Below are 15,417 nucleotides of genomic sequence, written 5' to 3' on the forward strand. Positions count from 1 at the left end.
AGGATTTGACTTTGGCAAATTCGTTCCAGGTTTTACACTCTGATACCTACATACGTGTATGTATAGACACCATTCCCTCAACTTGGTCCATCCGAGGAAATTCGACACTGAGGATATAGATTACTGCCGCTGGTGGGCAGGCAGATTGGAGGTTAGGAACACTCTTTTACACGATTAACACCGCAGCGCACGACGATACCGTTTTTATCTCTGAAACCACCAGGAGAGTTACGCAGATAGTCGTTACCTGGCTTCTATGGTGTCTAGACTGCAGACGACGATACCAAATTAAAGTATGCTAAGTAGGGTGGTTTGAAAAAACCGTTCTTACCCCATCAATTTTTAGTGTCTGATAGAAAAAAGATCCTTACGAAAGATGAGCTCTCTGTACAAGACTCGGAAAGTAAAGAGGCGGAATGGAAGAAAGTTCGCTAATCCTGCTCGGCGTATTTACTTTGCATCGTCGTCCCTCAATCGTAGATTGGCGATCGATTGGAATTCTAGAATGGAAATAATAAACGAAACGAACATTGCAATATCAAACTACGCCGACGATGCTCGAGGGTCAAAAGACGGCTGATCAAACAATCGCTGGAATTGTGCGTATAGAAAAGTGGAAAGAATATCGAACAAATATCGGAATCCATGGATTTTATTTGTTTCTGAGCACATATATGAGGGTATCTTTTATTCATACAAAACGTGAAAACACCCTATATCATGAATCAAATATTCCATAGGCTGCGTATATTCTAATCCGAGATTACCGCGTTGTTTATTCTTTGGTATAAGGATATGCGTCACTACGGAAATTTATCACAATTTGTCACGCTCGGATTTTGGGGGTTGAGATTATCCCAGTTTTCGAAGACATGCAGTTCTGCACAAACATAGATAATGCGTCGTATATCTTATACCCATTATGCGTACACTGCACGTCCAATTTGCGATCGAACAGCGCATAATAAATAACGTACAGACAGCGATGATTTTTTTAAGGGAAAAATCAGCCCGACTTTATTATACATAATGCCCGTACCCGTATCAGTGGCGGGGCAGAAATGTCTGAGAATCAATCATTCTTTCCTCGAAGATTTTACGAAAAAAAGGGGGAGAAAAATTGGATTGAGAAGATGGGATCACAATAAAACGAGCTATATAGCTGGCGAGAGGATTTCTTCGCAGAATAAGACAGGTGCTAAAGACATACAAATTTCACGTAGCATATTCTAGCGGAGGTCTCGAAGATCGAGTGCGATGCAATCGCATATTGTTACGAGCGTATATTTTACGTGTGTTCTAGCTCTTCATCCCGTTCTTGAGTACAAGGATTTATATTTTGACGACTCGTTCTTCAGATTTTCTCCGACATTTTGATATAACATTGTATGTATACCACGATTATATATATATATTTTTACCGACCATTAGCTCAGGAATACGAGTTTGTAAAAAAGTTAGCAAACTTTCTATCAAGAAACGGCAATGCGGTGATCGCAAAAACACAAAACCTACACGAATTGTAATTAATAGATTTTTGATCGCGGATGTAACGTTTTGTCAGTCATCGTGCGACGTATGAACGATCGGTTATTGCCAGTGACATGAAACGGGATAATGAATGGCGACGGGAAACGAAATAATAAATGTCTCGTTGATGCTATGAATATAAATCCGTCGAGGGAAAATTTCGGATTGAGCGGTGAGAAAACTTTTCTCATGGTCCGCGAACCTGGCTAGTTCTAAAACTTTCATACTGTATTTCACAGTGCAGAAAACGCGCAGTGTAGCGGTGGAGTAAGATATATTAATTACGAACTGCGGATTATATCCAGGATAGCTCTGACGAATCCTGCAGGAAGAGCGAAGAACAGCTCGTGTAAAATTCATCCGTAAAAAAAGTAGTTTTTAAAACATTCTTCTCCACACGTAATATATCACCGAAAAATGTTATTTCGAAACTAATTGTCAGTATATTAAGTAAACTGAAACGAATTCTCTGGTTCTTGGTAGTACATGTACAATTAAATGTTCTCTGGAAAATGCACGCATTGTATGTATACTAACATTATTATAATCTCAGTTTAGTGGCTGACACTGCACAGATAAGAATTTCCTCTGACGAGATACTTTTGACCTGAAGATGTATTTTTTCGTTAATACCGACTCGAAACTGACTCTCCATATCTCTACGGTGTTGTTATGTTGTCGGTAAAAGATAAACTCGAGTATAGGCAGAGTAATCTTTTCACACGGAGTTGCTTTGGCGAGAAGCCCGCCCACCCTCAGCGATCTCTAATATCCGTGTACACAACACCGTCGAACAGTCCGCAACCCTTCTCAACGTCCGTAACGCTGATGCGATTTTGGGTTCTCGACTAAACGAGCATCAATTCTGCTCGCCATGGAACTCGACCGTCGAGGCTGCTTGGAAAGTGTGCAGCGAAGTTGCATTCCTTGACCTGCGCGAAACTTTTTATCGGATATACCATACACGGGTACACGTTGATCGAACGTAGCTATCAATGCCACTGGCAAAAGTATAATAATTATGATTATCGCTCGGATCATTCATTTTTATCGTACTTTGTGGAAGATTGTCGAGGTCTCGTCAATACGGACCGAGCCTCTTGACGCGACGTTGAATTCGCGATCAGTATACTTAGCGCTGCTTTGACCTTTACCGAATTCGTTCCCAGAGACAAATTAATCGGCAAAAAAAAATAAAAGTTTCCTTCGCGTATGTAGATACGCAGACATCCCGAGACCGGATGCTGTTAATGCCGTGATCCGCGAGCGGGGAAGGAAACCCCCGGGGAGGAAGTTTAGATTGAATTTTTGCGGAAATAAATTCCAACTCGGCGAAAATTAATATACCTCGATAGATACCTATACCTATACGTATATGATCTGGAATGTTTCTACATGTGTACGTCTATTACTCGAGCAGGAATCTTTTTTCGCTATTTGTTTCTCCGTACACAGACTCGCAGCTTGCTCTGTGTTCGTCTGCAACACTGCGCACGAATACACGAAGGTACGCATTCTTGTACAGAAACGCGATAGAAATGTAATGAAAGATTTATGAGAGTCCTCTTTCCTCGCCCCCGTGACTACCATTCGCGAAAAGTTACTCCGCAAGCCATTAAATCCAAACGCCCGAGAGTTTGTTTGCAGCACTCTTTATCCTCCGTAGACCAAAACAACCACCTTATCACCCGGCGTTCTTCCCTCCGTCTCTCTTTGTCTTTCTCTCTCACTCACTCACTCACTCTCTCTCTCGCTTTCACCCTACTTCCGTTGTCCTTTTTCCTCTATGCATTTTATCCAGAATGGATCGCTGAAGAATATTCCGGCCATTTTAGCGTCGGCGAAGCTACCGAAAACCGCGAGCCTTGTGCTTTTCTCCTTAACCAGAAAGACCTACGTAATTGCGGAATAAGAATTAGGTGAAAATGGATAAAAAGCCAATAGAATTTCGGTGTTTCGAGTATGGAATTACAATGCGGATAGAAATTATTATTCACGCCGAAGCTTCGCTGCTCATCGAATCCACCGGTTTGCAGCCTTAGCACTATACGCAGACAATAGTTTCACTTTCTCAGCTATAACTGGATTATAGCTCGTCCATTGCACCAGAGGTTTTGTCTTTTCACGATCACGGTTAAACCCGAAGCAATGAAAGCCACGTGTTTCTCCATCGCATTAGAGTTTACTCAGCTCGACTTTGTATAACCTCATTTACATTTTGTGTAAGTGAAGTTTGCACAAGCTCGCTTAAAACTTCACACAGTAATGAAAACGTGTTTTGCATCGCCCCCCAGGTTACATGGATGCATAAATCGAGGTGTGGATCACAGCAATTTCGAATCCCTCTTTTTAACATCCATCTTCCTCATTTTTGCAAGCATAAACGATCGGCAACCTGAACGCAGAATTTAATACGCGCAGATTAAAGAAGTATGGAAAACTCGTTTGCCGTCTGTTCCAAACGAAGCGACAGTTTCGCAGGGTCCGACTATACATGCATAGCTAAGTCGGTGTCACTGCTAGCTAGCCAAATGACATGCACAGTTTCGTTGGAAACAAAATTGCTCGTCTAGACGTGAGTTAACCCACTGCGCCGTTTTGCTAATTGCAAAGCGAAAGAGAAATAAAGCTTTGAAAAAATCAGCAGAGAAAGACTCGGTTCCATTTACGGACCTGCACTAGAATCAAAACTACTGTTTTACCGTGAACACGAGTCGCTCAAGCTTCAAAAAGGAGGCTTCACGGTTCAAAATCGGGTAAAACGTCATTCGCTTTTTTTTCTTTTTGTGAGACCAAAAAAGTTCATGTATAAAATACATGACATATCGACAATCGATTGTACGATAAGTGCTATTTTTGAAAAAATTCATCTCCGTCAATAATTTTTTAAATCGTATTTCCAATCATCTTTTGCTTCGAATTGTCTATAAGATTTTTTGTATCACGGCAAATTGGAACAAAGTGGAGAATTCCCTTCTAAAGTATAATAATGAATCGAAATTATGAAAATACACCGCAGTCTCAACGTACCTCGTCATAAATGAAATTGTCAATTTCCTCCAAGGGTCGTCCGTAGAGATCGGCTGGAAATGGTTCGAACTTGTGTGGAAGCACAGCGCCATCTTCAACGGACGTCTTCCTGCGAGGCTGAAATCCGTACTCGCGAACAAGTTGAACAGTCCGATTTTCCAACCGATCCAAGCTCTCCTTGGTAAACGGTTTTACAGTCTGTTTCCCGGTATTTCCGGTACCCTTGCCGTTACCACCGCATGGTGACTTTTTCTCAGGATTGACATTCCGCGCACTCAAATTGTCCGAGAAGCTCGTTACCGGCTGTGGAGGCGACCCGACAACCTCAGCCTGGATCTCGGCGCTCCCCGAATCCCCGGTTCCCGAATCTGCCGAGGTCCCAGCGATGCCGGCGAGGGGGGGTCGCAGCCGGGTTCCGTCCTGCGGTTTGGGATCCAATTTCCTCCGAGGCGAGGTTTCCTCGGCCGACGAGGTGCCCTCGGCGGGGTTCTTCTCACCGTTTCCCCAAGATGCCGCGGCTTCCGGAGGGCTGAGAAACCGCTCGTCCCTTTCGGCGGGCCCCGGCTCCCTGGGATCGTAGGCGGCGAAACAAGGCCCCAAATCCTCGGGGTACCGAGCGCCGAACGCGCTGGCATAGGGCCGCGCGCTGCACCTCGGAAACAGCGGCGACAGCGTGTCGCCGATTTCGTGATCGCGGGGACTGAGGCCCCCGCAGGTAGGGGGTGACTCCCGCGCGGTCCCAGCGCTCGGTCGGTAAAACTGATGCGCGACGCTGTCCGCCGAGCCGAAATCCGTCGGGCGGCGGGACGCGGACCCCTTTTCCGCGCGGCGCGGCCTCGGCGATGTTAGCGAGGTCAGTGAGGCCCCCCCCTCAGAGGGCCCCGCTCGTCCCGGGCCCCCAGGCGACGACCTCCGCGGCTTTTCCGACCGTCTGCCCGCCCCGACGGCCGATCTTCGCGGCGGCTGCGGGGTCCGCGATATCCTTTGGGGCCTGGGGTGGCCCCCCGTTCCGATCGAGGGGAGGTTCAGGCTGCGCTGGCTCCCCGACGCATCTCGCCGCTCGTTCGGGTCCCCGTTCGGCCCGTATATCCCCTCCTCGGAGACTCGGTCCAGTTCCTCTCTGCTCAAGTTCGCGTAGAGCCCGGCGACCCGCGGCCGGTGGACGAATCCGTTCTCCTCCGAGCCGCTGCTAGGCGAACTCGGGGCCCGGTCCCCGCCCCCGCAGCCCACATGGCCGCCCCCACCCTGTCTAGATGTCATTCGGTCGCGGATTTCATCTCCCGTTTACCCGTCTCGGCACCGCTGCCCGCGTACATATTTTATTTATGCACGTTTACGTGCGCCCCGTGACCCCCTTCGGCGCCGCTTATTGACCGAAAATTTTTCACACCCTCGACCTACGGTCGTTCAGCCACTGCGAAAACGTTGCTTGTCCTGCGATTATTATTATTATTTTTTTTCTTCTCACTTTCTTATTACTTGTTTTTATTATTTTACGCGATTCTCAGGGATTCGATTGTTCGCCGATACTCTTCTCTTCCGTAATTTTCTCCTCACTCAGTTATGTCGAATTTCAACGATTTTCAGAAAATTATTTTCCATGTTGTTCTGTTCGTAGGTATAATCTCGATTCTATTTTTTTTTTTTTTTACTTTCTTGTTTAAATTATTTCATTCCTCAGGATTCCGAGTCAAACGTAACTTTTTATCCTATAAATAACGCACCATGTGACTATCAATTTATAAAAACTCTCAAGTTTATCTATTCGTTAATTATTTCGGCAATACTAATATTAGTAATCAAATTCTCACCAATAAAAACCAACGACTCGCTGATTATTTTTAATTTTAGCTCCTTCTTCGTATCCGTTTTACTGCACTTTCTATTTTATCTTCTCCACCCGTAGATTATAATAATAAGATGATCGATCGCATCGCACAGGCATATTTCACTGGCTTGCTTTTAATTACTTATTTATTTCTCACTAAATTTTCACTATCAGAATTATTTATAATTATTAACTTTTCAACTTTTCAAATAAACAATCCTTATAAGCTACAAGCTACGAGTCACAGTCATGAGATGAGCGTATATGTTAATTAGTTACGAAAAGATCGCTGCCCCCTGCTTCAACAGCCGCGTATAATATAACGTAGACGTGTCCTTTTAAAACCGAGAATTTAAACAGCGATATTTAAATTGCCGGGCTGCTTTTCCATTTGCGTATGCGTAATACCTGTAATGGTGACGGTCAAAAGTGCCTTGAATTGTACAACTTATATTACGCATTATTAGATATTGAAAGCGTGAACAGTTTCGATCAGCGAAGCTTTCATAGGTGTGCTCTATTCATATAATATATATGAATACATACATATGTATATATGTATATATATTTCTCTCCCTTTTTTTTGTACCTGGGTAAAATAAAAACTGATACTGTTCTATGTACTGAACTACGTCGCACCTGTTTTTCACTTCATGATGAATGTTCGAATTTTCGTAGCATTATTATTCTTCTCGACATGTTTTATTATCGTCAACCGTCATCGTGGGGCGCATGGAAATAAAAAATTTAATTCGTATCACCACGTACATGTACATACGTGTAGACGTACATATATTGCTTGCTGAATTCGTTAAAAATTTACATCATGCTCATATACACGTCGCCTTTACAGCACAAGTCGTAGACAAATTTTTTTTTTTTTTTTCATTCCATCACTTCACAAACGAAATGTTTTTTTATACTTGTTCGCGAAGCAGCTCAATATTATTTATAATCTGTGCTAATTCTATACAATATTAACCGCACGTTTGCTTTCTTTTTCTTTTTTTTTTTTTTTTATTTTATTATTACATTATTCAACGTGACTCGGTAAATTTTTTTTTGTTTATGTTTCAATCAATTTTATACTAGCTTGTTTGTTTAGTATTCGTCCGGTTTCCTAATTTCATTTAAATTGCTTTTTACTATTAATATATTCCTTGCTTTGTTTCTTGTCACCGTCGTATAATATTTATTACTTTAATTTTTTGTCAATCTTTTTCACTCACTTTCTTCGTTTCAATTGCGTGATTCAAACGTTACGTTACATATTATACGGAGACACAACGCGGTGTAACGTAAATGTAGTTTCTTTGTTTTTTATATTCACATACACAAATACCGAAGGGAAAATCAAAATGATAATTCACTCGAGGCCCACAACTATTGAGTTTTCTGTCTATGTAAGGAGGTAAAGGTATAAGGTAGGTCGGTGTATTAAAAATTTAAACTGCACCAGTCGAAAATTTTCAACAGAACACCATAATGCACGTTTCACACTTTTCCTTTGGTTTTTCCTTTCCTTCTTTTTTCTTTATTTCTATATCATGTATTTCATCTCATCGCGATTTTATTCTTTCTCGATAAAGAACCGCGTCACGTCCACTTTCTCTCTTTCTCTCTCTCTCTCTATCTATCTCTATTTCTATTTTTCTCTCTTTCTATCTCTCTCTCTCTCTCTATACTCCCCGTACAGCTCCGTGCGGTTCGATCAAAAACGACTTCTTGTCACGTACACCTATTTGTCAATCATTTTCATTTGTACTTCAACGGATTCCCCATTTTCGAAATTATTCCTCGTCCTTATATATAAATATATTATATAAGTTAAAATAATAATAATAATAATAATAATAATAATAACAACAACAGTAACAATATTAACGTCAACGCGACTCTCTTCTTCGCCAAGTGTCGCGTGGCTCGAGAAACGATCGAATACAGTCAATTTCAAAATGGCTTCTAATTTCTCTCTCTCTCTCTCTCTCTCTATGCCTGTCCCTTTCTTTCTCTCTCTGTCCCCTCCATTACTCTAAGTCGAAACCTCACCGTCATTGTGTACGGATTAAAATTTGTTCAATTTTAAACGTAGAGAGTCATTGTGTAGAACTCAACAACAAAATTAACGATCTCTTAAACGAGTGATAAGGACTTGGCTCTATAGATATTTATTACAGTATAACTTGAAAGCTCGGTCATTATATACGGACAAAAGATTCACTCTCAGACAGCGTGTTAAACATTATTCAACGTATGGAGAGTGAGAGACGGAGAGAAAATGGTAGAGAGCCGGGTAAGCGAACCCGGCTAACCCGGCGAATCAACTGCTCATTGTCAACTTGTAGAAAAGAGACAAACTATGAAAATAAAATAAAGGACCAACACTGGACTTTATCAAATATCGTGTTGGGAAAAAGCTACCGATGCTTTTGATATAAGAAACGAGAATTGACGCTTGGTATGCCGGTCGCGGCATCACAACTTTCGGAAGTTGGCGAACAGAAGGTTTCAATATTTTGAAATCATTTTTAATGATCAAAAATATAGGTATTGATTACTGTTTCTCTAATTTTCACCGTGAATTTAGACCAGTATATTATCGTTCTCTTCATCACGATCGTAAAAAGAAAAACCAATCCGAACATTAGATTGACAAATACCGGTGAAGATTACTGCAGTACATGAGAAAAATCAGTTCTAGAATGGTAAAAACAGAAACGTGATCAGTGATAAATTTTTTCAAACTGATTAAAATAATTCGTCGATTTCATTTTTTTCGTTTCATTTTTCGTATCGAATTCCGAACATTAGTAATAAATATCGAATTCTCGAGCCAGTGACAAAGCGTGCAATTTACGATTCTATTCCGTGGGGGTATTCCTTTCTTTTTCTCTCTCTCTCTCTCTCCTCAGTCGCTACGTTAATAAAAGTAAAAGAAAGGATTTGGCGAAAAAAAAGGCGAAAGCTAAATTCCGAACGATGATTACACGGTAATGGTATGTGCCGTAGAATATATATCACTGGGCGTAGATGTTTTCTTATCACTCCAGGGACCGCGTTTATACGGCTCCAGATCTCGGCGGGGTTACCGAACGAGCCGCGACCTCCTGCCGGCTCCGGAACCCGGTCAAGCAAAGCGAAAACGCACGGGTGCCTCTACGGAGAGCACTGACGGCACTGCTGCCGGTGGTGGGATCGCCGAAACGCAACGGCACTGTCCGCGAGAAACGGGACATCAGGGCGCGCGCGCCTATCGAGCGCGCGGTCGCTCGTTGTGACTGGGGAGTCACGTCAAATCGGCCGCCGACCGACAGACCCGCACCGAAAGCGACCCGACGACCGAGACGCCGACCGCCGACCGCCGAAGGGACGCCGATACTCGACGAGGTGGGTGGGGAGGGGGGAGAGCTTCCGCCCCCCCCCCCTCCCCCTTTGCCGATTTTCATCGCTATCTACCCCGAAACAGCTTCGCAGGTCGAGAAACGCGACGTTGATCCCTCCACCTGCGGCTGGACGAGCAGTTTGAGCGACAAATTTTTGGGGGCATGTCGTCCCGGTCCCGGGAAAAAAAACCGTTGACATGCGCGAGTCTCGAAATGTCGGAGTCCGCGTATGTGAAACGCGAAAAAGGGGTCGACGGACCCGTTTTGTAGACAATTCTGAAGAAAATGACGACAATGTATTTTCATTTGACGTGGAAATAAGGAAATTGCACGGATTCTAAGAATTTAATATTGCGATTACGTTGAGCTTGTGCCGTTTCTTTATTTCTGCGTCAGATGAAAATGTATTTGAGTATTTTTGTTCAGAATTTTGTGTAGAATGGGAGTGTCCAGCCTTGTTTCTCGTTTGAGATACGTGGATCTCGATATTTAGAGATTTGTACGACAATATTTTTCCATGAATTATTGTAGGAAAGAAAGTAAGAAGCCTTTATGATTCGTGATTCAAAACTTACCTGCACTCTCTCAGTTTGCCAAATTAAAAATCATGTTGCAGTTTTAGGTTGTGGGACATGCTTCAGGTATCAGTTAAGTCCACACGAATCATGGCTGAATAATGCCTTATAGATTTACTACTTCAGAAATCGAACATCAAAACGTAACAAATTTCTCGTCACTTAGAATACGAAGCACGTTTGGTATATTCGTATGAAAATTGAAGGAAAATTCACTATATGGGGGATCCGGCCAAGACGTGTCAGGTTTACGAACCGTTGCTAGCTCCGAAAATTTAAAAATTTCAAGTTCATATTATAACAGAACCTTGAAATTGAACGTAAGCGTGGCAGAGTTAATTTAACAAATGTTAATGTTTTCGGATACTTCGTACTGAAAATTGAAATGATCGATGGTTCCAGTTAATTTTTTTACAAATCAACAGCAGATTTTTTACAATAATCTAAACACAAGCGATAAAAATGTTAGTAAACCTGCGAAGAGAGCTGCAAAGTTTGATGTATAAAATAAACACGTTCAGAACCGACACAATCTACCGACGTTAAACATTTCCCACTTTCAAAGATTGGTCACCGTAAAAACTAATCGAAGGGAAAATACTCGGTTGAGTCTAGCGAATGCAAGCAAAGCTTTAAATTACACCTCACGAAGGGAGTAAAAACGATACTAATGAGAAAATAACCCTATATTTTGATATTCTTTCAGAGGAATATTTTATCCGAGGGCGTTACAACATACGTGCCAGGGCCGAATGCACTTTGTAGATTGCATTTAATGAAAAACTATGCGTGCAGTCGGCGAGTCGAGTTTCGATTGCGTGTCTTAGATAGAGGAATGGCGCAAAGGGTTCGCGGCTGTATCTGCGGCTGTATCTTTCTCCTTGACTTTCCCTCCGCCCCCGAAACGACGGATGTACTTAGGCGAATCGTCGGACGTGACACGCGAGGGGCGAAACGTGAAGGCCGCAGAGTCCTGGGGAATTCAAACACTCGCAACATCGGGACGGTGCATCGTTTCTAGTCGAATGCGGGGAAGGCGGAACCGGCATTACAAAAATGTAGAGAAAGGAGTCTCTCCGCGAGAGAAACTCGGGAAATGATCTGACGGCGTTATCCCTTCGATTTTTCCCCTCTAACCGGCGAAACCACTTCAGGGCGAATTCCTGCAGGAGTATCGAGTATGTACTCGAGTCGATACACGTAAAAGTACTTCGGTGAATATCGTTGGGTACCTGTGAGTGAAAGAATAGGATCCTTGGGCTGCAGAGCACAGCTGCACCGCGTTTCTCTTTCGGGTGGATCACATTTATAGAATACGTTACATGGGGAATTCCATGCGAACCCGACCAACGTCAGACACTCAACGTTTCTGATTTTGTTTAAAAAAATTTCTGCAATTGTCCCAATTCTGAAACAGTACCATGAATGTTTTCAGATTTTTTGTTCAACTGCTCAATCATTTGTAAATATTTTAAGTGATTTTGAAAAGGACCTTGTTTAAGATTCCCAAACAAAAATCTCATAAACTGTATTTTCTAATCTAAACATTTCTCCACCAGTTCCATAATGGAGCGATTTTTGTCTATTTTTCGGCATATTCAACTTTATTTTTTGATGAACTTTATAATGAAACCACTCTAGAAATGTTCTAAGTGAAAAATAAAAGTTTTGAGATTATTTTTTTATTTGTCAGACCGTTACAATGTTTTAGTTGATCAAGAGAATTAACACTGCTAAACAAAAATAGAAAAAAAAACAGCCCATCTATGGGCCTCATCTTAAAATCTTTGGAAAAGAAAATACATTTTTTGACAATTTTTTGACAATTTTAAAAGGTCCTTTTAATAATAACCCGAAATATTCATAAACAATTAACCAAGTGAATAAAAATTTTAAACAAAATCAAAAATGGTGAGGATCTGACGTTCGTTGGGTTCGCATGAAATTCCCTATGTATTATAATACCTACAACAGGTTTATCGTTCGCCGATTAATTATTCAGGACGTAAAATATACGCCAATTTTCAAGCTCAAAGGATTTGCAAAATTACATTTTACAATAACAAATTATATGTACGGTTTTTCTCGATGAAAAATGCAGAGTGTCGTCTCACGCCACCAGCGGCTGACCTAACAATGCTCATACTACTGACAGTGTGCCTTGTACTTCTTTGCACTGTTACAATGACCGCTCGATAACTCCGCATACATTTTCATTTAATGTCCCACTATAGCAATGCGGATACCGTTACCATACATAGAACGAGTAGAAATTGGCATGTGGTTACAGAAAATTGTAGCCCAATTGTCCTGCTTGCAAATTCGTATTGCTGCAGGCGCATTCGCAGTAGTAAGACCACTTATTAGTCCGGCCTGTGCTCGCGTCGCGTGGCGTTACCGGAAACCCGGCTCTCTCGTCTTTGGAAATCAATTCGGATTTGTCGCAGCAAGAAAGTGAGTATAAAATACATTACAACAATAAACTTTCGAATAATATGTTTGAACTCGATACTGCTTAAATTCTGTGATTATACCTACTTTATGGTGTGAGATTGAACCTTATATTCAAGATTCAATTCAACGTATGTACAGAAAACACAAATCGAATCGATTTAGAGAAAATTCTTTTCGAAAACGGCGAGAGTATTAGTAAAAAAAAAAAAAAAAAAAGGTTCAAGAGTACGTCGAAACTTATGTTGGTGTACTTTAATCGGTACAGCGTCGTTAATTTCCGTGAAGTTCGTGAACACCAAAAGCACGTATACAGAATTATACATGTAATATTATCCACGTACACCTACATTTAGATTGTAGTTTTATGCAAGTTTTATTCTGGTCAAACGACCGTGACACCGGTTCGCTCAACAAGGTCCTTGTCCAACGTTGATGGGTTGAAAGTTTGAGAAGGACGAAAAATAGAGAGAAAGAAAAATAAAATAAAGAAAAGACAAGCAAAAAAGCACAATACGAAAACAAAATGAAAAACGTTGTAATGCCGGGAGTTTGCAGTCGTTGTCGTCGCTCGTGCGAAGGCATAAACGGGGGTTATTAACGTCCTTGAAAGCTTTCATTTGTCAACGGCTCAACGACAGCTGTACGTTTCCCGACAGAATATTCCCGGCACACACTGCAGCAGCCGGTTCGGCTGCTGATGGTAGGTATAACGTAAAACGGCACTTGTTCTTAATCGGTCCTAATCTTCCATAATCCCGACTTCTCTTCGCGCTTCATTTTCGACAAACGAGGGAAATTCAATTGCCCGGTAATCTACTTACCGTCTGACACATCTCGCCCCTTGCCCCGTACCACCGGCGATCTTTGCGCATTTTTATTTTATTTTTTTCCTTCTACTTCCTCCCCAGCCGGTTATCGGCCAGACAAAGTGACGCGTTCGCTACCCTCGTGCAACTTACAAACACCGGGCGTTGTACCCATCCCTCGAGTTTGTCCAGACGCTGCAAAACTTCCACGAGTAGTTTCCCATAGAGAATTTTCCAACTCCCGTCGTCGTCGTCGCCTCGTATTCTACTATCACAACTTACTTCTATGTAACTGTTCTCAGACTTCTCTGCAGAGATGAAGTATTATAATTAAACGAGCACAATTTTCACGCGTTTCGTGAAAGACCGATTCACTCGACACCATACGTACAGGAGCTGCACAACGTCGATCGTGGAGTACCATAATAAAACTTTGACTTACCACTTCGTAATTGGGTTTCTAGATTTTCTTCCACGCTATAATTTCACACCTGCATCCGTTCGTCTGCATGAACATAATCCTCGACCCTCGCACGTCGACTCTACAGGCGATGTTACCGACTTGGTTGATTCAGGTTCTGGTCGAAAAAATCGGTCTTCTGAAACATCGCAGAGCAACAGTTGCCACCAAAATCTCGTCAAAGTTAGAAACAATCAAGGAAGGAGTTTAGCGTGACACTATGGATGCACGCTTCTAGCCTTCTGGAGGATGAGAGAACCGTGCTGTGGAAAGTCGATAAGAAAAATTGTTTTACGTTTCTTTTTGATAGAAGAGAAAAAGAGAGAAAAAAAATTGAGCAAAGCAAAAAAACGCTGCGGGAAATTGCAGCGTATAAATACGGGGGTCGATTACAGATCCCGACTGAATGGGCTGCGTTAACCGCGAGGTCCGGGCCTTCCGGTCCTCGCCCTCCTTTTCGCTTTCGTTCGCTTTCTCTCTGCAGGCGTCCTCGCGAGGATTTCAGCAGATACATCAGTTCCTCGACGACAACGACGACAACAACCTGACAGCCATGATCCGGAAGCGTGCGACCGGCGTTCAACCGGCACGAGAGCCTCAACCGCGTCATCTCTCTACGTCACAAAGTCACCCCGCGTATTGATCGACCCTGGGCTTCTTCTTCCCACCTACAACGAATGAATTTCCTGCAACGGCGCTACCCCCTTCCACAACGCGACAACTGCCTCCAGCCCGACGGTTGGGCTTTCGAATTCCAACTTCAAACGCGACGCATTCAGACTTCAACGTCTCCTGCCACGCCGTGCGGCTCTTCGGACCCACTTCAGACGGAAGAGGGTCACCGGCTGAGCTAGGCGAGTGGAACGGCCGCCAAGGTGGTAGTCAGACGTGAGAATGGTGATCTATGGTATTCGACGGAGGATGCCGAAAACCCGCGCGATGCTATGAAAAATGAACCTCGTTTATCCAGTTATTGATACGATTAGAAAAGTACATCGAATAACATTTTACGCGTAATTTTTTCCTGCTTATAAGGTCTTTTACGCCCCAAGAATAGGAGATGCAACACTTGAGGATGAAAATATTGCACATATTATCGTATTTAATTATTATAAGACGGATTTCCGTATGGGTCTTGGTTTTTTTATTTACCTACTACGACATATCGCTGAATAAAGAAAATCGGTGAGTTACATCTCGAGTAAGTACTTTTCTTGCGAGAAGCTCTGCAGAATCAAAACCTATGTTAGATGATTCTTATTTTCGTATGATCGTGGATTGAAAACTTTACGTACGTAGGATGAGTCAAAGGAACTAGAATTTTCCGACATAAGAGGGTGATATGTTTTTC

General features: G+C 42.5%; 1 protein-coding gene across 5 annotated transcripts in view; it reads right to left on the reverse strand.

The window, feature by feature from the left end:
* Nucleotides 1-9,671, reverse strand: part of LOC124297219 (sodium channel protein 60E-like) — a 75,494-nt gene extending 65,823 nt beyond the window's left edge. Inside the window, exons 1-3 of one of the 5 annotated variants that reach the window (XM_046748011.1) lie at nt 9,378-9,671; nt 8,965-9,085; nt 4,561-8,126 (exon numbers count right to left, since the gene is read on the reverse strand). In XM_046748011.1, the coding sequence (XP_046603967.1) occupies nt 4,561-5,820 (1,260 nt within the window). In that variant the 5' untranslated portion in view covers nt 5,821-8,126; nt 8,965-9,085; nt 9,378-9,671. Of the gene's footprint in view, nt 1-4,560; nt 8,127-8,964; nt 9,086-9,375 lie in introns of all 5 variants that reach the window. The other 4 variants (XM_046748028.1, XM_046748018.1, XM_046748001.1 and 1 more) reach the window with 4 other exon arrangements.
* Nucleotides 9,672-15,417: the final 5,746 nt, after the last annotated feature.

The sequence above is a fragment of the Neodiprion virginianus genome, chromosome 1, assembly GCF_021901495.1.
Source record: "Neodiprion virginianus isolate iyNeoVirg1 chromosome 1, iyNeoVirg1.1, whole genome shotgun sequence".
NCBI lineage: Eukaryota > Metazoa > Arthropoda > Insecta > Hymenoptera > Diprionidae > Neodiprion > Neodiprion virginianus.